Here is a 26,692-nt window from a genome sequence, read left to right on the forward strand (position 1 = left end):
AAACCAAGCACCAAACTGCACCCCAAAATTACCTTACACCCAGTGCACTGCTTAAGGAAAAAAAATGTAGGTATCAAAGAATAGAGTACAAAGCAATTTAAAAATCCTTATCGATTATCATTATATTAACCTTAATAAGAATTACAAAGGAAATGAATACATCTTTCCTTTCCACAGGAAATCTAACCTTTCATTAACTAAAGAATATTACTCACCGCCCATGTTTTAGTCAACCTGAAAATTGGGGCACTCTGTAAGCCAGAAACCACTGCCATAAGTGCATGAAGGTTATTCAGCTCATACAGTTTCTGAAGATTAAAAAAAAAATGGGGGAGAGGGATGAAAAAGAAACAACATGAATACAAGAAAAATTTAGACTAACAAGTACAATCTTGGCAACTGGTAGTGTTAAGCATATACTACCTTCATTACTAAGATCTGTCTTTAGAGTACCCACTATGTTTACACTAAGTTGCTTTGGTGCACAACAGAACTTACATGTTCTACTGTGGCACTGTCCCCAAGCTCTGGGAATAAATCTAGCTCTAGCTGAGTAATATATTAAGAAAACCAAGGTTATGTCTCATTATCAAGTTTACATGGTATGATCACGAAAGCTGGTTTCTAGTAAACAGTCTCCCTTATACTGAACTATTACTAAGCCTCTGCTTTATGTTTCAAGTTTCAAGAAAGGGTCAGCATCCGGGATTCTGATTTGGTTTCCCATCCAGTACTCCCATTATTCCACGGCAAGGGTGAAACCTGCCTTTCACAGTACAGTCCTCCTCAATTTTCTGCTTCCTCCTACCCAAATTCCCAGATCCTTTTTCCCTCATTCATGCTGAGACACTGATTTTACAGTCTGCATGCAGAAAACTCCTACCTAACACTAGTTCCCAGTACTTTCCCATGAGATCTGCACATTTATTGTTGATTTCCCAGATTTTTAAATACTACCTGACGCTTACATCCCGCAAGTCCTGTCTAAAAATTAGTCATTTTACAACTGTCCTAATCCTACTACCAGGTAAGTCCCAGGTCTAGAAAATGCTGCGGATAGAGCATTTAATTGAAAGCCCGAAGAAAACAAATAAAAACAAAATAAATTAATAACACAAAACATAATATAAATCTTCACACAAGGTTATACAATCTAACTGGGAAACCATTCAACGGATGTATTTTAATCATTTATTATACTAGGCACCATATTACACAGCATATACAAAAATGAAAAAGACCTATCAAGAAGCTTCAGTCTAGTGAGACAGACATGAAAACAAATACAAATCCAATTTGCATATTTCTAGAACAAAAGTATATACAGCGTTCTATAAATAAAAGTATATGTAGGGTTCTACAGAATAATCAGCCTCTAACTTTGAGAGATTCTGATTTCCAGAAATGACACTTGAGAGTGAGGGGCTATGAGAAAGAGGGACTACAATATACAAAAAGCACAAAGCCATGAAGATGTCTGGAAGCTGAGTATCAGAAGTATCAGAGTATCAGAAGAAGAGAACAGAAAGGGCCATTTTTACATGTGAAGCCTCTTTAGAGGCTAGACTTACTTTCATGAGCAGTAAGAACTCCAGTGGAGGATCTGGAGAATTTTAAAATTTGAGAATGATATAACTGAATGCCAGGCATCAGTTCACAACCCTTTATCTGCAATTCTGAGATCTCAAACCTGAAAAGTCAAAGTTTTGTTTATTTGGTAAGTGTGGTCTCAAGTTCACTAGGCGGGAAAATCTAACCTGATGTGAGGCTAATGACAGACTTTACTGATCTCACTTAAGGTGAATAATTACATGTTTTGCTCCAAAAATATTAAATGTGTTTGATTTCAAGGTATTACATAAGCAGGAGGTGGAGGTGATTGCAATGAAAATGCCACAGATGGTATATGAACTACATACACCACCTTCCTAAAATCTGGAAAAAAAAGTGTATTCCTAAATATATCTGGCCCCAAATGCTTTGGGTAAGATATTATGGATGTGTACTACATTTTTGAAAGATCAGGGAGCAGAAGGTGGCATATACAGAAAGGGAATCAGTTCAGAGACTACAGTGAGAGATGATGAGAAGGATCTGACACGTCAGTGTCAGCGGAGTTGAAGAGGGGGAATGGATTCAAAATTTAGTAAAGGCTACATACCAGAAGTCTGGCAAATTAGACACCTTGACCTACTCTTCCAATGAAAATAATTAGAACTCTGGGTAAGATATGAAATACATCTTATGAAAATTCATTGTAAAGCTAGCAATAAAATTAAGAATACTTAGGACCCTAAAACTAAGAGAAGGAGAATCCAGAGATGTAAGCTGAACACCAAAGCTGGCAATCCCTTGGAGGACATACGAAAATCTGGTTAGCTTTCCAAGCTTCAGGGGACACATTGCCCAGGGCCTGCCTAACCTGTGGTGGGGGTTCCAATAAGAGACTCTCATTGCCTAAAGCAGAGACACTGAAGGAGTCATAGCCTGAGTGTAAGGGCAGGAGAGAAATAATCCTCACCCACCATCAAGAGACTGCCAGGCAACAATGCCTGTTGTGAACCTTAGTGCTAAGTGAAGAGGGGAGGGGTATTATGGAAGTTTATAGCCCAAATAACTACTTCATAGTAAGAATAAACAGAGGCTGGGCGTGGTGACTCACACTTGTAATCCCAGCACTTCCGGAGGCTGAGGAAGGTGGACTGCTTGAGCCCAGGAGTTCAAGACCAGCCTGGGCAACATGGCAAAACCTTGTCTCTACAAAAAAAAAAAAAAAAAAAAAAAAAAAAAAAAAAACCACGGAAATTAACCAGGCACGTGGTGGCATGTGCCTGTAGTCCCAGCTACTCAGGAGGCTGAGATGGGAGGACTGCTTAAGCCCAGGAGTCAGAGGTTGCGATGAACCGTGATTGTGCCACTGTACTCCAGCCTGGGCGACCCAGGAAGACCCTGTCTCAAAAAAAAACAAAACAAACAAACAAAAAACGATAAAAACCTCATGCTGAATAGTAGCTTCTGCTACTAGTAGCAGATGTAGAACATGAGAAACTATTGCTAAAGCCATAACGGCAAGAAAACAAAATAGATAAACTTAGAAAGAAAACCATTTTATTAAAAACACTGGAGAGTTGTGGACACAAAGAACACAAATAACTAAATTCCAAAGTAAAAAAACAACAGCCTTTAAACAGTTTTTTTCCCCCTGAGGGCATATGCTGAATCTCTACAAGGCTAGGCAAAGATGAAGCCTCCAATAGGCAGATTTTGCTAAAGTAAGAAGAAACCAGTGCTTTTACAACCTTGTGGGCTGGTATAACGGACTAGAATCCGCAGGAGTTTCAAACCTAGAGTTGGCTCTGTGTCCACTGATTCACTCCTAACAGAACTTTCTTTACTGTGTGTCAGTGCTGGAGGCTGACAGCTGGGTTAGAAAGCAGAGAGGGATCTCTGGGACTTAGATCCCAGGGTCCTACTAGAGCAAGAGGCCTGTACCACACAACGTACAGATTTCGCCCTGAGTCATTTGTGACCAGAGATGACTTGAAACTATCTAAAGCTAAAACTCAACCCTATCCACTTCAATTCCTAATGGGATCAGAAAAATCAGTTTCTCTCTTTTTTTTCTTTTTTGAGACGTGGTCTCGCTCTGTTGCCCAGGCTGGAGTGCAGTGGCATGATCTCGGCTCACTGCAACCTCCGCCTACCAGGTTCAAGTGATTCTCCTGCCTCAGCCTCCCGAGTAGCTGGGACTACAGGTGAGCTCCACCATGCATGGCTAATTTTTGTATTTTTAGTAGAGACAAGGTTTCACTATGTTGACCAGCTGGTCTCGAACTCCTGACCTCAGGTGATCTGCCTGACTTGGCCTCCCAGGGTGATAGGATTACAAGCGTGAGCCACCATGCCCAGCCAGAAAAATCAGCTTCTCATTCTCGTTCCCCCACAGAGGACTGGGCTTAACCACCCTGGGAGAAGAAAGTATTTACTCCAGTCTCTACCATTCTTTTAGATATAATGTTTAAAGGTAGAAAAGTCAGAAAGGAAGAAGTCAAATCTGCCTTTATTTTCAGATAACATGATTGCATATGTAGTACCAAACAATTAGAAAATGAGACGGAAAAACATTTACAATAATATCAGAACACTGGCTGTCTACTAGAAATAATGATATGCAATATGCAAGAGTGCTTCACTGAAAATAAAGTACTGCCGAGAAAAATTTAAAAAAACTTAAACAGAGGTATATCATGTTTGTGGATTGAAAGTCTTAATATTGTTATCAGTTCTTCCCAAAGTGATCTATAAGTTCAATAAAACCTCAATCAAAAATGCAAGCAGGCCATGTTGCAGAAATTGATAAGCTACTTCTAAAATTTCTACAGATATAAAATGGAGATAGCATAGACAAGACAATCTTGAAGAAGAAAAAAAAAATTAGAACATTATCAGATTTCAAGGCTTACTACAAAGCTATAGTAATTAAGACAAAGAGATATTGGAATAAGAACAGACAAATAAATCAATGGAACAGAAATATACCTACACATATTTGATCAAGTAATTTCCAACCAAAATGTCAAAGCAGTTAAACAGACAAAAGAATGGAATTAGCACAATTAGATATATATATATATATTTTTAATTGAGATGGAGTCTCTGTTGCCCAGGCTGGAGTGCAGTGGTGTGATCTTGGCTCACCACAACCTCTGCCTCCTGGGTTCAAGTGATTCTCCTGCCTCAGTGTGGGTGACAGGAGCAAAACTCCATCTCCAAAAAAAACCATTTCAAACTATAATACTTCTAGGAGTGATCAAAGGAAAATGTCTTTATGACCCTGGATTAGGAAAGGATTTATTAAACAAGACACAAAAAACACTAACCACAAAGACAAAAATAACAAATTGGACTTTGTCAAAACTGAACAGTTCTGCTCACTAACCAAAAGACAGCATTAAGAAAATAAAAAGGCAAGTCATAGACTGGGAAAAAATACATATTTCTGAAAAGGGTTTGTATTCAGAATACATTAAAAAAAATCCCTACAACTTGATAAGACAAACAATCCTATTAAAAATATGGGCAAAAGATTTGGAAAGGATAGTATCACAAAACAAAATATCCGAATGCTCCACATACATATGAAAAGATACTCAATCATGACTATAATCAGAAAAATACAAATTAAAACCACAATAAGATACTACTACACACCCAAAAGAAAGGCCAAATTTAAAAAAAAAATTAAACACCAAGTACTGGCAAGATGTGTGGAGACTCTTATTGCTGACTGAAATTTAAAGTGGTAAAACCAACAGGGTTATGTTGGAAAATAACAATATTTGGCAGTTTCTAATAAAGTTAAAACATATTCCTAATCTATAACCCAGCAAGTCCACCATTCCTAGGTATAATACAAGAAAACTCAATGCATATTCCACAAAAATGTTCATAACAGCTTTATTCATAAAAGCCAAAGTAAAAACAAATGTTCATTAATAAGAAAATGATATACTGTGGAATATCCATACACTGGAAATCTACTTAGCAATAAAAGAATTATAGATAACATGCAACGTGGATGAATCTCAACAACATGGTAAGCAAGAGTAGCCAACCACAAGCAACAGCTTTCTGTAGGATCCCACTTATATAAACTCCCAGAACAGCGTTCATCTATACTGTGGCAGTGGGGTGTGTTGGCGGGGCAGTACGGAGAAAATGTTGTTTGGGCAAGTGCTTGAAGGAACTTTGTTGTAACATGAAAGGGCCTTATGAGAAATGGGCCCTTACCAGACACTGAATTTGCTGACACCTTGACATTGGACTTAATCCTCACAGTTCTCTAGAATGTTTGTTGTTTATAAATGTTTTTTACAAGCCACCTAGTTTATGGTATTTGTGTTATAGCAGCCAGAACAGACCAAGACAGAAATTAAGGATCAGTAAATCTGACTACTAAAATTAAGAACATGTAAATCAGAAAATATGAAAAAATTGATAAGACAAGCCACAAATAGGAAGATACATGCAAAGCTTATGAGAACTGGCATCTAGTTATATAAAGAACTCCTATAAAAATCAATAAAAGACTGCCAGGTACGGTGGCTCATGCCTGTAATCCCAGCACTTTGGGAGGCCGAGGTGGGCGGATCACCTGAGGTCAGGAGTTCAAGACCAGCCCGGCCAATATGGCAAAACCCCGTCCTACTAAAAAATATATATATATACAAAAATTAACTGGGCATGGTGGTGTGAGCCTGTAATCCCAGCTACTTGGGAGGCTGAGGCTGGAGAATCACATGAACCCAGGAGGTGGAGGTGCAGTGAACCAAGATTGCACCACTGCACTATAGCCTAGGTGACAGAGTGAGACTCCATCTCAAAAAAACAAAAACAAAAAACCACACACACACACACACACACACACACACACACACACACAATAAAAGACCAATACCAAAATAGAAAACTGCTGAAAGATCTTAAACAGACCTTTCAAGAGAGAAAACCTAAATGGCCAACATAAAAAAAGATGTTTACTCCTACTGGATTCAATGAAAGGCAATTAAAACTAAAACGAGATACATTTCACAACCACCAGAATTGGCAACAATGAAAAATTTTGACAATATCAGATGGTGACATGGATGTAGAGCAACAGGCATCTTCATACATTGCTAGTGAGCATATATAAATGTAACCAGTTTGGAGGTTATCTATAACAAAGCTAAAGAGATGAGGGGCCGGGTACAGTAGCTCGCACTTGTAATCCCAGCACTTTGGGAGCCCAACATGGGAGGATCACTTGAGCACAGGAGTTCAAGACCAGCCTGGGCAACATAATAAGACCTTGTCTCTACAAAACAACAACAACAACAAAACAGAAATTAGCCAGGGGTGGTGGCATATGCCTGTAATCCCAACTACTTGGGAGGCTGAGGTGGGAAGACTGCCTGGGCCCAGGAGGTCAAGGATGCAGTGAGTTGGGATTACACCACTGGCCTTCAGCCCAGGAGACAGAACAAGATCCTGTCTAAACAAAAGAGAGAGAGCCTCAGTAATTTCACTGCTAGTACAAACTCTGTATTTTAGGGCATCAATCGTCACATAAGCACCAAGAGACTCATACAAGAATGCTTATGGCAGCAGGGCTTATAATAGCAAAAATCTGGAAATAACCCAAAGTACACTGAATAATCTGTAATATGTACAAATAGGATACTCTATAACAGAGCTACTCCCAAAACCATTAAGTAACGCTGCTGAGTTATGAAAGTACAAAAGTAAATATAGAATAATTCAATTTAAACAAAATCCAAAAGCATGTATTTGCAACAATATATAATTCAGAAACATACATACTGTAAAAGAAAAACGAAATTCAAGGCAATGGTTCCCACTGTAGTAGAAGGGAAGGAGGTGGCATATGAAGAGGCATATGAAAATTTCCAGTGGTCAGTGGGTGCATGGGTATCCACATTATCATTCTTTTGATACTTTAAATATTCTTATATTCTTTTGTATGTATGTGATGGTAAGTTTAATGTGTCAACTTGGCTAGACTATTAGTATCAGTTATTTAACCAAACCCTAATCTAGGTGTTGCCATGAAGATATTTTGTAGATGCGGTTAATATCTACAATCAGTAGATTGTACAATAGACCTGTACAATCAGGAGGCAGAGTTTGCAGTGAGCCGAGATCCCGCCACTGCACCACTCCAGCCTGGGCCACAGAGTGCAACTCCATCTCCAAAAAAAAAAAAAAAAAAAAAAAGTATTTATCTAACATATCATCACAAAGAATTTTAAAAAAATATTTTGACACTTTTGCAAAATATCAAAATTGTAGAAGGCTAGCTCTGCCACCTAGTGCCATAGAATGTTAGAACACAATTGCTCCCATGTTCTTAAGGAAAATAGGAAAGAGTTATGACTCATAATAATTGTAAACATGGTACCCTCATTTTATTCTGCCTTCTTTCATTCACAGGTGAGGAAAGTTATGTATTTATTACAAGAGTAACGAATGAACGTGGCTACAATTACCATACTTCTTAGAGAACTTTAAAGGAAACCAAAAATATCCTAAAATATACTTCTTTGACATATTTTGAGATGGCTATTCAGAGGGCCTACAGACAGAAATAGCCCTGAAAAGTTGCCTTTTGTAGAGAAGATTCGCATTTGTAGAATCTACATTGGTGAAATGAACAGCTAGGCTTTCTCCGAGCATCCTTTCCCTTGTCCAGATCTAGGAAAGATTAACTCAACCATAGGCTACCCCAACTACTCTTTCTGAGGGTAGCTCTGAGATTATCTGAGATATTTCCTTGAGGTATCTGTCTTTGCTTAATATGTTTTTCTCCCTTTGCTCTCCCATAACCTGTAACGCCACCTCTCCCAGAGCTCAGGGAAACTTGGTCTCAGGACTTTGTTCTCTGGGCTCATCCATTTTCCCTGAAAATCACTTACTCTTATGTACCTCCTCCCCAAAAACTCTCCTCTCCCCAGTGAAGAAGATATTTAAGCATCAACCATTTGGCCCTGCTTTGAGTTTATACTTTGTATGACTCCTATGCACACGTAATAAATCTGCTATGCTTTTCTCTCATTAACCTGTCTTTTGTTATAAGGCTGCCAGCCTTGACCCTTTAAGAAGAGCTCACTCCCCCTTTCTGCCCCTACAACTAAATTCAGAGTTGTTACAAGTTTTAATAAAATCTTGGTATCCTTTGTAGAATATCCTGTATCACCCTTCTAATTTCCAACTACCTTTGAAATCCATGCTCTATTTCTCTTGCTGTATTTAGTATCTATGTCACACAATAACTGTTCAGTTAACAATGTGGCAACATCACATATACCATTCTCTTAAAAATAAAGTCTTATTCTTCACATGGTTCACTTCGGAAGTGAAGTAGTATTCTCCTACTTAATCCTTATGGCTTTCCTCATCACCTGCAGAATAGTCCAGTATTTTATAAATATCATACTTTACCATAATCCAATCTTTTTCTACTTATTCAGTAAAACAGATCACATAATTCAGTTACTCAGAAAGTAGGAGGAAGAATATAAAAGAAAGGGTAGGAAAACAGGAAGAATAAAGAAAAAGGCAGAGAAAGTAGGCAACCAATTTTAAAAACTGACTTATATAAATGAACCTTATTTTTCCAGTATCAGTAAACAGTGAATAAAGCATCATGAATATTTATTCACTTACAAACATTTATGAATGGTTGAACTCAAAAATAAAAACACAAGTTTTTCTTACCTTAGCAGTTTTAATATAGTGGCTCAAAACTTCTGCTCTAATTTTTAATGTTTGAGCATGAAGAATCTCTCTAACAACCCAAAAGCTTACCTGTAAATAAAAATTTTAGATAACTATCACTATGATTTTTAATTTGTAAGGTTTTTTTTGCTGTATTCTAAAAATTTTTGGCAGAATTAGGTAGGCTCTAAAATTAAACATTGTAAAAGATGCTACTTATAGCAGGTTCTTCTGTGGCTGTGTAATTCTACATGACCGTTTATTTAGATTGAGTAGAATCATAAGTGAAGATTCCCAAGTAGGGTTTTCTTGGTGTAAATAAAACAAAATATCAAAAGAAAAAAATATATATCTAAGTTAACATTCTAACATTAAAACTGCATTTCAAAAATTTTGTAATGCTTTCAAATAAAACCATCTTGATTTAAAAAATAATTAAAACTAATTTATTAGAAGGCAGATTAGATATAATATTAAAATACTCTACTCTGAACAGTTTGCTTATTATATGATACAATATGTCCACGTAATACACTTTAATTCATGTACTATGAAAACAAAGTCAAAGCACTGTAAGTTGGTTCACTTATACAAATCTAAATACAGAATATAGTTCGAAATTATTGTGCAAAAAATAATGCCACCGCCTCATATTTCTTCACATTTTTAATGAGAAATATTTCAGATTTTACTTGCAATTTCCATCTGTAAACAAATGTCATTATGTATTTTACATATATTTTACAAATATATATGTAAATATAAAGTATACATATTTTACAAAGTCACCTTAATACTTGTTACTGTACTTAGGCTACTAATAGTAATAATCCTCCCCAATTCTAACAGGGTTTACTCTGAAAAAAAAAAAAAAAAAAAGTTATGCTATGGGAATCTTAATAACCTTAGCAAATATCAACTATTCAGATCTATTCAAATCTCAAATCTATTCAAATATCAAATATATTCAAATATCAACTATTCAAATTTAGATTTGAATATCAACTATTCAAATTCAAATCTAAAGCGCATGTTCACCAACTTTAATTTAACTTTAATTAAGTTCACCAACTTAATTAAATTTAACATCAGGCAAATTTTAAGACAAATATTATGGTGATTTGTTTTGTTCTGGAGACAGAGTCTTGTTCTGTTGCCCAGGCTGGAGTGTAGTGGGGTGATCTCGGCTAACTGCAACCTTTGCCTCCCAGGCTCAAGTGATTCTCCTGCTTTAGCCTCCTAAGTAGCTGAGACCACAGGTGTGAGCCACCATGCCCAGCCAATTTCTGTATTTTTTTTACTTGAGACAGGGTTTTGCCATGTTGCCCAAGCTGGTCTCAAACTCCTGAGCTCAAGTGATCCACCAGCCTCTGCCTCCCAAAGTGCTGGGATTACAGGCATGAGCCACTACACCTGGCCAACACGATTTGTTGTTTTTTTTGTTTGTTTTTTTTTTTTTAAGACGAGGTCTCAGTATGTTGTCCAAGCTGGTCTTGAACTCTTGGGCTCAAGTTCTCCTGTCTCAGCCCCCCAGCAGCTGGAACTACAGGCACTTGCCACTGCACCTGGCTTAGACAATTTGTCTATGGTGCTTTTAAGCATACATTCTTTGTCACTCTCTCATCCAAAGTTAGGACGTGTATCACTTCTTACTGAATCTGGGCAAGCTTGTGACTGCTTTGATGAAGAAAGTATTAGTGAAAGTGACGCTGACTTCCAGGACGAGGTCATAAAAGACCATGCAGCTTCCTGCCTTGATTGCTGGAACATTCTCTTGGAGAGCCCTAAGCTACTATGTAATAAATCCAGCCACCCTGAGACCCCTATACTGGAAGGCTAAGTGTACATGCTCCCCAAATGACAGTCTGTTAAAGCCAACCACATTTAAGAACGCTGACCCAGAGTAATTAACACCAAGACACGGTTTCATAAAATTACTGGACTCATAAGAAAAAATATTTTTGCTATAAGCCCCTAAAATTGCTGGGTTACATATCACAAACTTCTTTTTTTTAAAATGTATTTCTGAACGGGAAGAAAAATAAAGGATTTCTTCTAGAGATCAAAAAATAAGGAAATAAAAGCAAAGCAGTGGTTATAAGAGTGGGTACTGTAGCTGCCCGTGGAGGATTTCCTATCTCAGTGACATAGGGGCTTGGGACTTAATGCTCCTTCAAAGACATAATACAAGGCCTCACACCTCTCCACTCCTCCGTTTCTATCTAATGCTACTCAAAGGTCTATAATCTCAGTGAAAAGGTAGACTAAAACAATTCACTTATTTTTCAATTCCCTTGAAAAAGGGAGACAACATACAAGTGCATCTATAATAATGTAGGCTCTGGGTGGTCAAGGAGAAAAAAAGAAAAACTCTTTCATAAGAATTTGTAGACTGGGCATGGTGGCTTATGCTTACAATCACAGTGCCTTGAGAGGCTGAGGCAGGAGGATCGCTTGAGGCCAGGAGTTCGAGACCAGCTTGGGCAACATAGTGAGACCTCATCTCCACAAAATAATCTTTTTAAATTAGTCTGGCATGGTGGTGCATGCCTGTAGTCCTAGCTCCCTGAGAGGCTGAGTCAGGAGGACTGGTTGAGCCCAAGAATTTGAGGTTGCAGTGAGCTATGACTGCACCACTGTACTCCAGTTTGGGTGACAGATAGAAGCCCTGTCTCTAAAAAAAGAAAAAATTAATTTAACTTTAAAAGAAGAATTTGTTAACTATAGGCTGCCTTTAACTGGATTTGGTATCTAAATTTTTACTACAGAGAAGTACAAAGATGCCCCAAGCACAACAATAAACATAAAAAAACAGTCTCAGGTCTGCGACAGCCCTGGTTATGAGCAAAAGCAAACAAAGAGCCTGTTAGAATATGTATTCCCTCAATTGAGGCAGCAGCAAAATTCTCATGGATAAAGCTTAAACAGACACGAGCTTTCAAGCCAAAGATACAAAATTCATTATATATCTTTGAAAAAACCACTTTAAGAATGAGCAGAAATATAGTAGTATCTCAAGAAGTTCCAATAATAACACAGAAACTACATTGAAAATTTATAAATTTTAAAAATAAAATAAAAATAAGAAAAGAGCATGGCTGGTGTAAAAGCATACAGATTTGAAACAGATAAAACACACCTAAAGACAATCGGTGAACTGAAATGTAGATCTAAGGAAATCACTCAGAATGGAGGACAAAAACAAAGAAAATATGTAAGGTAAGAGACAAGGAGGAAAGAACGTCAAGTTCCAATAAATTTTCAACAGGAATTACAGAGAAAAAAAAAACAGAGATCATGCACAGAGACAATACTTGAGAGATACTGGCTGAAAATATTCCAGAACTGATGTAAAAAGTTAAATTATTTCTTAAGGAAAAAGTATATCTTGAGGAACTAAATTTCAGATACAGCATCAAAATTTATAAACTCACATGATTGAATCTTCTTGTGAAGGCAACTGCATTTGGTGCAGAACTGTACTTTTCTTTTTTATTCCATCCACAACTTGAAAGCTCCTGGAAAATTAAGGTGAAAATTAAATATTAGTAATAGTCCAGTTTTCTTGCCAGATTAAGGCTTTCAAAACATTAAAGACAGTTTGTGTTCTTTTCTAGAATCACTTTATTTAATGGGAACATACATAATATTATATCCATTCAGTTAAATCACAGAAGCAAATTTGATTAGCAGGACGTAAGAGAGCACAATGACTGAAAACATAGGCAAATTTACATTCCACAGGCAGAATACTGGCGGATTCTTCTCTGAAAAGATTTGAATCCCAAGAGGAAAAGATTCACAGATGAAGATGAGCATCCCACAACATACAGTGAAAACTACTAGTTGTCAAGCTCTATTCAGTCGCCCAGAGCTCCCAATCAGTTTTCTAGTATCTCACTCTTTGAGCTAAGTCAATCACTCCAAACATTTGAAGAAACCTTTAATAAAACGGATCATGATCCCCCAAAGTGCCTGCTGACAGAATACGAAGGGCCCACAAACTTGTATAAAAAAATTAAAATTCATTTTACACTAACCTCTAACTGAAATAAGACAGTTCTTTTAGTTATAAATGTAGGCTACAGATTACAGTGGTATTGGCAATGCATGTGATGTAGTTACCAATCAAAATCACTGCTATTTTCGTATCACATTACAGTTGATGCAGATACCTTAAAAATACAATTTACACTCATCACTACTTCAAAGTTATGGTAGTTGTTTTATTTGGGTCTTCCTCTGTTGCCCAGACTGGAGTATATTGGTAGGATTACAGTTTGCTACAGCTTCGATCTCCCTGGCTCAAGCAATTCTTCCACCTCAGCCTTCCAAGTAGCTGGGGCTAAATGTGTGTACCACCATACTCGATTAATTTTGTTTTTATTTTTGTAGAGACAGGGTCTCACTACGTTGGCCAGACTGGTTTGGAAGTCCTATGCTGAAGCAATTCTCCTGCCTCAGCCTCTCAAAGTACTGATTACAGGCATGAATCATCACACCCAGATATGGTAGTATTTAAGACTGGCCTCTAGATTTTACTACATTAACAAAGAAGCACATGCATTGCTGTATATAACAGCTTTAAAAAATATTTTGATGAGTATATTTTAATAGAACTGATTTCCTTTTAAAGAAGGGCTAGCGTTTCATAGGCTTCAGTCTGCCGGATGGGCCCAAGGTCCGAAACAGGTTAACAAACCTCTATAATACAACAATAGCCACGGAGAGAGAGAAACCACAAGAAAAAAGAAAAAGAACTCTGAGGAAATAGAGTTAGGGCAGAAAACAGAAGTCGAGTTAGGGCAGGGAACAAAGAAAACTGAGAAAAGAAGAAGCCAAAACCATATAATTATTATTTTTTAATATATGAAAAAAGACATTGTACCCATTAAGCAAAAACAGGAGGATATATAAAAAGAAATATACAGAGAACAAAATAGAGCTTTTAGAAATAAAAAATACAGGATAAATTTGAAAGTCAGTAGAAGAGTTGTGAAATAAAGGTGACTAAATCTTTTAAACAAAAAGTTAATGATAGCAGTAAAATGTTTTTATGCTAATTTGAAGACCGTAAGAGTCAACATCTGAATAACAGGAATTTTAAGAGGAAACAGAGAAAACTGAGCAGAGATTCAAACACAAAACAACAAAAATAGCACATATAGGAAAAAAGGTATCAGAAGGCATCAGATGTCTTAATAGCAGCACTGGAAGTTAAAAGACAACTGAAGCAATGCCTTCAATTTTGAAGAATTCAATTTTCTAGAATTCTATATCCAACACGAATATCAATTAAGTTTGACAGTAGACTACAGAAATTTTTAGACATGAACATCTCAGAGAATGTGCCTTCTATGTACCTACTCTCAGAGAACTAGTAGAGTATGTGTTCTATCATAACAAACTAGCAAAGAAAAAGGAAGATATGAGACCCAGGAAACTGAAGAGCCAATATAGAAAAAAAAAATATTGGGAATCCTCTGATTAACAGCAATGGGAGATCCTGGGGCAAAGCTACAAGCAGACCTTTAAGAAGAAGAGTCAAGAAAGGAGCAAGAAGATAGAAATTCCAACAGACATCTGTCTCTGAAAGTGGAAAAAAAAAAATTCCTTATGTGTTTGGAAATATTAAGAAGAGACATTCAGTACATTCACTTGTGGCAAAAATTTAGTGATGGATACGAAGAAAACTAAAGTACATTTTAGCTCAAAGAAAACAAAACTTGAGTAAATCATCACAGTTTAATTGTAAAGAATATAGTTAGTTAACACTATGATATAACTGTATGCGCAAAAGGAGAAGTGAATTATATAAATGGGGAGGAGAGAATGTAAGACAGTGAAATCATCTTCTATAGTAAAGAGTCAATGTATCATACTTAAAATAGAAAAATCAAGGAAAAGTAAAGATTTAGATATATTATGTGAAAAACAGACATAAATTCCTCGGAGGAGAAACAGCTACGAGATCTGGATGGGAGTGGGGCTCCAGGATCGAGGTTGGAAAGATGAGAATAACTGAGTTAGGGTTTTGCTATATTTTGTTCTCTTATGCAAATATTTGACTTCTTAAACATGGTACATGCCTAACTTCAATAAAATCTTAACATAGAAACCAAAAACAAACAAAAGAAAAAACAAAAAACAAATAGATTGAGTCAGGGGAAGATTGAGGAAACAGTTAAGATGATACTATGGTCCTTCAAGAAAAAGGTAATGTTCCTCAACCAGGGCACTGTCAGTGGATATGGAAAAAAATGATAGCGATTCAAGACATTCTGGAGGCAGACAGGACTTCGTCAAGAATTGGACTCACGTGATGTAAGCTAAAAACGAAGTCTGCAGAAGTACTAAGATTTCAGGTTTCTTCCTTGAGCAACTGAGATAGGGAATACTGAGAGGAGAGATGACAATTATTTCTACATAGTAGATAAGGAGCGACTGCTCTGGAGATAAAAACTGCCTTTTTAAATCTTAAAATTAGATCATATCTTTCAAGCTTGAAATTTCTGAAAGAAATAATGAAATGATAAAAAGAATTCTATAGTAAAAATAAAAATTTCTGGATATTCAATTAGCCTAGCTATATGATCATTTTATGTTATCTCCCTGTAAAAGAAGAAAACAATTGGTAGTCAAAATTATATTCACACAGAAAGGATATGATGACAATGATACTGAAAACATCAAACTGCTAGAAACATTTTTGTTCTTTCCAAAATCACAGCTTACACACACAACTACATAAAGATGTCATATTTTAGGATAAATGTCCTAAGATGAAATCCCTAAATAACTGAATCTGTTTTTAGCCAATTACTATAGTTACGAAATTTATATTAATGCTATAATCAAAGTGTCTATCAAATTAAACTTATCAAACCACTTGAAGTAGCCGTTTGACAAAGAAGTCAAACTCAATTATAGACCTTTACACAAAAGGCTAATTTCATTTTCCTATTGTAAGTAATGCTATAATTACAATTAATATCCTTGCACCTTTTCTGACATTTCTGATCATGTCTCAAAAATATAGTCCTAAAAGAAATCACGAGGTCAAAGCGTATGAACCTTTTCAAGGCTTTGCTACCTGTCAAACTGCCCTCCTGAAACACTGAATCATTTACACTCCCACGAGAAATGAATGTAAGTTTCACAACAGTCTTATCAAAATGAGGTATTTAGTTGACCCTTGAACAACATGGGTTTGAGCTGTGTGGGTCCACTCACACATAGATTTTTTTCAAAAAATATTTTGGAAATTTTGTCTTGAAAACTTGCAACAATTTGAAAAAAACTTGCAGACAAACCGCATGGCTTGGAAATATCGAAAAATTAAGAAAAAGCTAGGGATGGCATGAATGTATAAAATACTAGTCTATTGTATCATTTACTGCCATAAAATACACACAGATGTATTATAAAAAGTTAACATTTATCAAAATTTATGCACACCAACAGACCTTACATGCTGCCATATGCAGTCCAGAGAAATGTAACATACACAAAGGTGCAATATTAAACCATAACTGCATAAAACTAACTGTAGTACATACTGTTCTACTATAATAATTTTGTAACCACCTCATGTTGCTCTTATAGTGAGTTCAAGTGTTGAGAGTATTCCCTTAAAACACCCTGTGATGACACTACTCATATCCACATGAGCAGTTCCTATTGCCAGTACATTTTGTTATCACAGTAAAATGTGATCTCTCACAGTCTTCATGTTATTTTTCATCATGTTTAGTGCAATATCCTAAACCTTGAATAACACCACGGGACCCATAAGAAGTACCACTAGAGATGCTGGAAGTGTTCCTAAGAAGCAAAGGAAAGTCATGACATTACGAGAACAAGTTGAATTGCTTGATATGTACATAAACTGAGGTCCTGCTGCCATTTCAGTCAATACATCTTATAAACAGACTATGTAAACTTATGATATACAATACAGTACTGTAAATGTATTTTTCCTAATAACATTTTCTTTTTTCTAGCTTACTTTAAGATTATATAATACATATAACATACAAAATATGTGTTAATCGACTGTTTATGTTATCAATAAGGCTTCCAGTCAATGGTAGGCTAGGAGTGGCTGAGTTTTATGTGCAAATTTTCGACTTCTGGGAGGTTGGTGTTTCTAACTCCAGAGACATTGAAGGGTAAAGTGTAGTTCTGATTATTGTTGTATTAGATAGGCTAGTGATGTAACATTGTTTCATGAATCAGTTTCAGAACTGATTCATTCTGTATCAGAAATGTTTTCTGATACAGAAACTACCATCTATTATGAGGTTCAAAAACACCTTGTCTTGTTTCTAATTATAAGCTTCTTTAGAATGGAAGGCTTCAAATGGAATTTTAACCCAGCCGCTTCCAAAGAATTTGACTACACACCTCTCCCTCCCTCCCTCCCTCCCTCCCTTCTACCCATCAAGTCATCTTTTGTTAATTCCTCTGGTGTGGTGTTTATCAGCTCTTGAATTTTTCCAAGATCCGTATCTTGAAACTTGTAGCTCCCTACCTTCTTTGCTATATCCACAATCTCTTTCATGATTTCCTTTCAGTCACGTTCCAACAGTTTTCTTCAAATGACAAAGCATTTATTCCATTAAATTAATGATGCAGAAATGTTCTAAGAATTGGATGGACTTTCCAAAACCTCTTGGCATTTATTTGAAGAGTCAGAAAAGTATTACAAAATTTTTTAATGTAAAAATGAAGCCACAATCCACCATACTTTTGTCTGGCTTCCTTATTTATGATGATAAATTATAATGATGAAATAGGATCAAATGGGTTGATATGTATAAAGCCTTTAGATTGGCACATAATAATCTCTGTATTAGTGTTAACTATTATTATTATTATTATTGCTACTATTAAGACATCTGTTTTCAGGATTGGAAGGACTTTTAGAACATAGTAGATTAAATTACATAGCAAAGTATACGTACTGGCTACCTTAAAAAAATAAACAACAAAAAAGACCCACATATACACATAAAGAAGATTGGGAAGGCTGGGCACAGTGGCCCACGCCTGTAATCCTAACACTTTGGGAGGCTGAGGTGGGTGGATCACTTGAGGTCAGGAGTTCAAGACCAGCCTGACCAACATGGTAAATCCCATCTCTACTAAAAATACAAAAATTAGCTGGGCTCAGTGGCACATGCCTGTAACTCAGCTACTTGGGAGGCTAAGGCAGGAGAATCACTTGAACCCAGGAGATGGAGGTTAAAGATTGGGAAGATGTTTATATACGTTTTCTTTGGGGTTTATAGGTGATTCACAGCCCCCTCTCCACCCTTATTTTCTCTCTACTTCACATCAAACAACTTTAGTCTCAAATTGGGGAAATTAAGTCAACCATATATAGAAAGAGTAGTAAATACAGTTGACCCTCAAACAACTCAGGGGTTAGGGGCACTGACCCTCCAAGCAGTTGAAAACCCATATCTAACTTTTAAAATTATGCACATATAACATTTGACTCCCCCAAAACCACTAATAGCCTACTGTTGACCAGTCTTACTGAAAACATCAACAGGTGATTAACACGTATTTTGCATGTGATATGTATAACACACTATATTTTTACAATAAAGTAAGCTAGAGAAAATAAAATGTTATTAAGAAAATCATAAGGAAGAGAATTTACTATTAAGTGGAAGTGGATCATCATTAAGGTCTTTATTATTGCATCTTCATGGTATATAGGCTGAAGGGGTTGGTCTTGTTGTTTCAGTGGTGGCAGAGGTGAAAAGAAGGCCAGAAAGGCAGGGACGCTTGGCATAACTTTACAAAAACATATGTAATTTAGGTCTTTTTTTGCTTTTTCTATTTCTCTAAAGATGTTCCCATATGGTACCGTACAATCTTTCTTCCGCAGTTTCCTTTAGTTTCAGTGCCCGTATCATAGAAGGGTCCATGTTGTTAAAGAAGTCAAACGCAGTCTTGAATCACTGGAACTCTTCTGCTGGACTGTCTAATGTCAGTTTGTTTTCTGGTGCTGCTTTTTCTACATCTTCCTCATCATCTGGCACTGGTTCGAAGTGTTCATCTCCATCAAGTAATCTTTTGTTAATTCCTCTGGTATGGTCTTTATTAGCTCTTGAATTTCTCCAAGATCCATATCTTGAAACTCTCAGCTCCCTACATTTTTTTGCCATATCTACAATCTCTTTCATGATTTCTTTGACTGGCTCTATCATAAAACCAGTGAATTCACATGTAACATCTAGACATAGTTTTCTCCAGCTATTTATTGTTTTGGGCTTCATGGCTTTTTCTTTAACAATGATGGCATCTTCAATAGTGCAATCCTTTTAGACTTTGATGATGTTCTATAACGGTTTTCTTCCATATCACTGACAATCCTTTTCATAAAGTATTGTGTGTAATGAGCCTTTGGTGTTGAACTCATGGGGCTCTGGGTGGCCAGGGGCATTGTTCAGAATCAAAAGAACTTTAAAAGGCAGTCCCTTACTAGCAAGGTTCTTCCTGGCTTCAGAGACAAAGCATCAATGGAACCAATCCAGAAAAGGGGTTCTCATTTTCCAGGCTTTCTTATTGCACATCCAAAGACTGGCAGCTGGTGTTTACCTTTTCCCTTCAAGACTCAGGGTTTAGCAGCTTTATAGGTAAGGGCAGTCCTGATCATAAACCCAACCGCAATTGCACAAAACAGTAGAGTTAGCCTATCCCCATCTGCCTTAAATTGTGGTGCTTGCCTCTCTTTCTTGCTAATATATGTCCTTTGTGGCATTTTTTTTTTCCAGAGTAGGGTACTTTCATCTGTATTAAAAACTTGTTTGGACTGGGCGCAGTGGCTTGTAATCCCAGCACTTAAGGAGGCCGAGGCAGACGGATCATGAGGTCAGGAGTTCGAGACCAGCCTGACCAACATGGTGAAACCCCGTCTCTACTAAAAATACAAAAAATTAGCCAAGCATGGTGATGCATGCCTGTAATCCCAGCTACTTGGGAGTCTGAAGCAGGAAAATCACTTGAACCCGGGAGGTGGAGGTTACAGGGAGCAGAGATTGCACCACTGCACTCCAGCTTGAGCAACAGAGCAAGACTCCATCTCAGAACAACAACAACAACAAAAACTCGTTCAAGCAGATACTCATTCTCCTTAATGATTTTCTCAATGGTGTCTGGGAGCCTGTCTGCTGCTGGCAGAAGCTGCTTCTCCTGTTATGTTGACATTTTTTAAGCAAAACTTCTTTCTAAAATTATCAAACTATCCTTTGCTGGCATTAAATTCTCCAGCTTTAGATCCTTAATCTTCCTTTTAAGTTGTCATATAATGACTTTGCTTTTTCTTGAATCATATTCGAGTCTATGGGTATACTTTCTCATAGCAATCCTGGACCCATTTAAAAAGCTGCATTTTCAATACAAGATAAAAGACACAATATTTCACAAAAAGTGTGGGATTTCCATACCTGCTGGTGTATGAAAAGTGATGATTTCACAAATTTCCTTTTTTTTTTTTTTTTTTTTTTTTAAAACAGTGGTCCTTACATTGGATTCATTTATCTTGAAATGGCAGACAACTGCAGCTGCAGACCTCAATCTATGGTACATACCAAGCAATTCAACTCATTCTTGTAATGTCGTAACTTGTCTCTGCTTCTTAGAAGCACTTCCAGCATCATTAATGGTACTTCTTATGGGTCTCATGGTGTTATCCAAGGTTTAGGATATTACACCAAATACAGTGAGAGATCACATTTTACTGTGATAACGCAATTTACTGGAGCGAGAAACTGCTCATGTGGAGATGATTAGCATCATCATTTTCAGCAGATACTCTCAACAGATACTCTCAACTTGAGCTCACTGTAACAGCAACACGAGGTGGTTACAAAACTACTATAACAGATCTGTATGGACTACAGTTAATTTTATGCAGTTACGATTTAATACTGCATCTTTATGTTTGTTAATATTTCTCTCGATCACATATGGCAGAACACAAGGTCTTTGTGTGCGTAAGTCTTGATAAATATTCACTTTTCTTAATTCATTTGGATATATTTTATGGTAGTAAAAGATAAAACAGACTAGTATCTACATGTATTTTACACAGTCATGCCATCCCCTTTTCTTAATTTTTTGATACTTCTAAGCTATGTAGTAAGTTTTTTACAAATTGTTGCAAATCTTCAAGACAAAATTTCCAAAATATTTATTGAAAAAAATCTGTGTATGAGTGGATTCTCACAGTTCAACAAGATGAAGAACAGATTTGTGGCTGCCAGGGTTAAGGGTGGTGAGGAGTAGGGGAAGAGTAATGGGATGGGTGTGACTATAAAGAGGTAGCACACGGAGAGATCTTTGTGGTAATGCAATAGTTCTGTATCTTGACTGAGGTAGTGGTTAGACAAATCTATATATATGACAAAAATCACAGAATTATACAGACATGTATTATAAAAATATCAATTTCCTGGTTTTGATATTGTACTATAGTTATATAAGATGTAACTGCTGAGGAAAACTGAATGAAGAGTAAGTAAATGGGACTTTTCTGGACTATTTTTGTAACTTCATATGAGCCTCTAATTATCTCTGTAATATTTTGTTGCAACTTCTTGTAAATCTATTATCTCAAAATAAAAAGTTTAAAAACGGCAATAAAAAAAACTACATAATGAATTATGAAGCTAAAATTACACTGGGACTCCAAGAACTAACCCACTACTTTCTTCTTAAACTGTGACATACATTTATGGTTACCTGGCATTAAAGGAATTTTGCCCTGCCCCACCTCTACCTCTCAAGAGCTGCTAAATTTATCTGTGATTTAAAAAAAAAAAATTGCTTTTCCCTTTGTCTTTATCTCTTTCCATTTCAGATTCTAAGATCTTCCTCCAAGTCACACTAGAATACAATCCAGGAAATAAATTACGCCACAGGTGCCATCTTGTATATTGACAGTTCAGCCTGGTCAAGAGTTAGTCTATACTAAACTATCTCCTATGAACATCAAAAGGTTGAAGTAAACTCAGCAACTCAAAGGATGCTTTTTTCAAGGGTCTGACTTAGGAATAAAACTATTTTGTGTATACTATGTAAATAAGCCTCCATTTTAGCGAAGGCTAAATTAAATTTAGCAGTCCTGACTCCCCTTAAAATTTGTTCCAATGGATTTAACTTGCAATTTTAAAATCACGTAGTAAAGAGAAATTTTCCAATAGTAAATCATATATAAAGGCAATTTCTTAACAGTCATTAAAAGTGTATTTGAAAGAATATTCATTGATTAAACTATGAAACTACTAAGCCAAATTGTCACTTGCATTTATTTTGGAAGCACAGGGAGGGCAAACTCCCATGACTGATGACCACCTACCCTATGAAAGAATTACTGAATTCACAGGAGTCACAGCTTCCTTAAATCTTGTAGGTTTGTTCTGCAAAGAAATTATTGATCTAAATTTCATCTTGTAGGTTCCAATACTCTTAAAAGGAATGTTCTAAGGGTGATGTTGTAGGGATACCTACAGATAGAAGAGAGAAAAGGCCAATATAGACTAGCATGTAGATAGAGATTGAGGGAAGAAAAGAAAAAGCGATGAAATCTGTAAATGACTGGAGGTAGGGAGGGCAATGGGGCTGAGAGATCCTAACAAAGAGAGGATAATTATTGCTGAGACATCTCTGTGCTCAAAAGAGGACAGCTTTAGAGGAATATGGTATATCCATTAGCATTCTGCCTAATATGGTTGGTTATCTACAAAGAAGTCTCAGTCACACATGAAGTGCTCACTACTATTCCTATACCTTAACCCACAAAATAAACTTTAAAACTAACTCCTAGGTATTAAGATATATAAAAAAAAAACTCTTCTATTTTCTAATGTACTCACATCCTCTTTTCTCTTCCTCCCTCTCAATATGTTAAAGCTGCCCACATAATGAGATCACAGATACAGGCAGGAGCTTTCTTTTACTATCAGTGATGTCATATACACCTACACTAGCAAACACTTTTTTCTCTACCTTCCTTAATCCTAATCTAAGCTACCTTACTATATATTAAAGAAGTTCATACTGATGAATAGCAGTAATACAAACTGACAAAACAGCTGCAACTTGCTTTTAACAGAGCAATTAGTTTATTCTGGTCTATATCGCAGAACAATTTCAAGTCTACAAGTCTTCTTTGCTTTCTTGAAATCTCTCACTTTATTTATGAATTGTTTATATTTTAATTTTAAAGCAAATGATTAATTTTCATTGAAACAAGGATAGAATTATGATATTTCTGATGCTGCAACTTTGGATGTTTCCAAGATTATATTACCTTGACATACACTAAAAGGTTTGCACCAGAAGCTTTTTATATATACTGTCAGAAATATCTCAAATGTTAAATTTTTCGAAATATTTTAATAAGATACCGGCCAGGTGTGGGGGCTACACCTGTAATCCAGCACTTTGGGAGGCTGAGGTGGGTGGATCACCTTAGGTCAGGTGTTCGAGACAAGCCTGGCCAACATGGTGAAACCCTGTCTCTACTAAAAATACAAAAATTAGCCAGGTGTGGTGGTGCACGCCTGTAATCCCAGCTACTCAAGAGGCTGAGGCATGAGAATCACTTGAACTCGGGAGGCAGAGGTTGCAGTGAGCCAAGATCGCACCACTGCACTCCAGTCTGGGCGACAGAGTAAGACTGTCTCAAAAAACAAACAAACAAACAAAAAAAAACCACCAAGAAATATGTTAATTAATAAGATTCAGAATTATCTATTATGTTCTTTCCCTCATTTAACCAACATTCTTCCTTGATCCCTAGTGATCCCAGTTATATAGAGGGACTTATTATTCTTTGTATTTAATGTCTGTTTGTTGATATAATCTAAATGACTGACTTAATGTATTAATCTGTGAGAATAAATAAAGTATAAAACTTTTTTTTTGTTGTTTTGTTTTGTTTTTCAGACAGTCTCACTCCATCACCCAGGCTGGACTGCAATGGCACAACCTCGGCTCACTGCAACCTCCACCTTCCTGGTTCAAGCGATTCTTGTGTGTCAGTCACCTGAGTAGCTGGAATTACAGGCATGTACCACCATGCCTGGCTAAGTTTTGTATTTTTAGTAGAGATGGGGTTTTTCCATGTTGGCCAGGCTGGTCTTGAACTCCTAGCCTCAAGTGATCCACCTGTTTCTGCCTTCCAATGTGCTGAGATTACAGGCGTGAGCCACCACGCCCAGCCTAAAACTTTCTTCTTTGAATGCTCTGTATGTCAGACTTTCAGGTACAGCCTGTCACCTTATGAATACTTGATTACCTCATAAAAGAGGCAAACATTACCTAATTAATAACTACAGCACAAATTTCAAGCACAGTTGATCCCCTACTTAATACTTACCAAAAGCACCAGAGAATTGCTACTGGAAAGAAAACCAGACTGCAAACCACCTTTTTGTCATAACTCACCCTGTGCTTAGTAAAGAGAGGTCATTCTGAAGAGAAACCCTATTAGTGTAATCAATGTAGCAATGCCTTCTGAAGAAATGCAAGCTTTATAGAACATCAGAGAATTTATAACAGACAAAAATATAAAACAAAAATCCTATAAATGTAGTAACATGGAAAAACCTTCAGAATACAGTCAATGCTTCTGCAACATGAAAGAACTCACACTGGAGAGAAGCCCTATAAATAAATGTGTAAGAGCCTTCTAAAAGAAAACAAACCTTCATGATCTAAGCCAGGTGTGGTAGCTCACACCTGCAATCCCAGCACTTTGGGAGGCCAAGGCAGATTACTTTAGGTGAGGAGTTTGAGACCAATCTGACCCAAATGGTGAAACCCTGTCTCTACCAAAAAATACAAAAATTAGCTGGGGTGTGGTGGCATGTGCCTGTAGTCCCAGCTTTTCCAGAGGCTGAAGCATGACAATCACCTGAACCCAGGAGGCAGAGGTTGCAGTGAACCCAGATCACATCACTGCTCCCCAGCCTGGGTGACAGTGTGAGATCATGTCTCAAAAAAAGAAAAGGGAAAAGGAAAGGGAAAGGGAAAGAGAAGGGAAAAGAAAACAAACCTTCATGATCAAAAGAGAAATCATATTGAGGAGAACTATGTATATAAGAAACGTGGAAAAACTTTAGTAAGTGCTGAGCTTTGACTGAATACCAGAAATCATACTAGAAATTAATGAAACTACAGAATCCTTTGGCAAAACTTCTGCCCTACTCAGCACTGGAAAATTCATACTTGGGAAGAAACCTGAAAACACAGTCTAAACTATGGGAAGAACAAACCTTTCTGTAGAAAGGATGCTATTTTATAAAAGTCACATTGGGTGGATAACAGACTTTTGCAAAAATGACTCCAAAATGATAAACAATGGAAGATCATATGCCTACAGGCTATATAGTATGAAGTTTCGAAATGGTCATTTATCAATCTCTAATAGTAAACAGGTGAGAAGGTATTATTCTAAGGCACTAGAGATACCAGTGAATGGAATAGTCAAAGATTCCTGCCCACATGGAATTTATATTCTTGAAAGGGGATGACAAACCCCAATGTGTACGTGCTTGACTTGTGACAGCCCCCCAATCTTTATCACCTATTAAGATTCCTGGGCTGGGCATGGTGGCTGACGCCTGTAATACCAGCACTTTGGGAGGATCACTTGAGCTCAGGAGTTCAAGACCAGTCTGGGCAATATTGTGAGACCTTATCTCTTTAAAAAAAAAAAACAAAAAAAACAAAAAAACAAAAAAAACAAAAACACTTCTGTAGTTTTTATCGACATTCTTATTTATTAAATTCTTATAACTATTAACTGCAGCTGAACTCTGAAACTACCCACTTCCAGGAATTTCTCAGAGATCTATAAAGTATTTTAAAGATCAACCAGTCTAAATATCCTTTATTTAGATTTTTTAAAAATTTCAAGGCCAAAGACAAGAAATAGATTGTATTAGCAGCATAATTTATAAATGGCAAAGCTGAAACAAAAATACAAGTCTTCTGGCTCCTTGCTCTTATGGTTTGGCTACTAAAAAACTATCTTCTGTAATTTAAAGGGCTGTTAAATAAATTTTAAAATAAGTGAAATTAAGTAATTAAGGATTTATTGAGCACCCATTCAGAGAGCTGTGTGTTGGACACTGATTTTAAAAAGGGGGAGGGGCAGCAGCAAAATATATGGCAATTTGTCTTCAGAACTGCTTTAAACTAAAAAAGAAAAGAAGGAAAGTGAGAGAGCAACTGTGTGAAAGTAAGAGTTGCAAGGGTATATTAATAGTGGTTGAATGTAGATGATGGAACTTTTCCCCTTCTTTATAATCACTATAATTACAGTTTACAATCACAACCGTGTTACTGTATTTTCTCCCCACCACTAAGAGACTACATATCGAGAGGAAGG

General features: G+C 36.6%; 1 protein-coding gene across 6 annotated transcripts in view; it reads right to left on the reverse strand.

Moving 5' to 3' along the window:
• Positions 1-26,692, reverse strand: part of RALGPS2 (Ral GEF with PH domain and SH3 binding motif 2) — a 242,347-nt gene that overhangs the window by 92,935 nt on the left and 122,720 nt on the right. For all 6 annotated transcript variants that reach the window (XM_050783529.1, XM_050783520.1, XM_050783536.1 and 3 more), the window contains 3 exons: positions 12,711-12,794; positions 9,277-9,366; positions 216-308 (listed from right to left, as the gene is read on the reverse strand). In XM_050783529.1, the coding sequence (XP_050639486.1) occupies positions 216-308; positions 9,277-9,366; positions 12,711-12,794 (267 nt within the window). The remainder of the gene's footprint in view (positions 1-215; positions 309-9,276; positions 9,367-12,710; positions 12,795-26,692) is intronic.

This window comes from Macaca thibetana, chromosome 1 (assembly GCF_024542745.1).
Source record: "Macaca thibetana thibetana isolate TM-01 chromosome 1, ASM2454274v1, whole genome shotgun sequence".
Lineage (NCBI taxonomy): Eukaryota > Metazoa > Chordata > Mammalia > Primates > Cercopithecidae > Macaca > Macaca thibetana.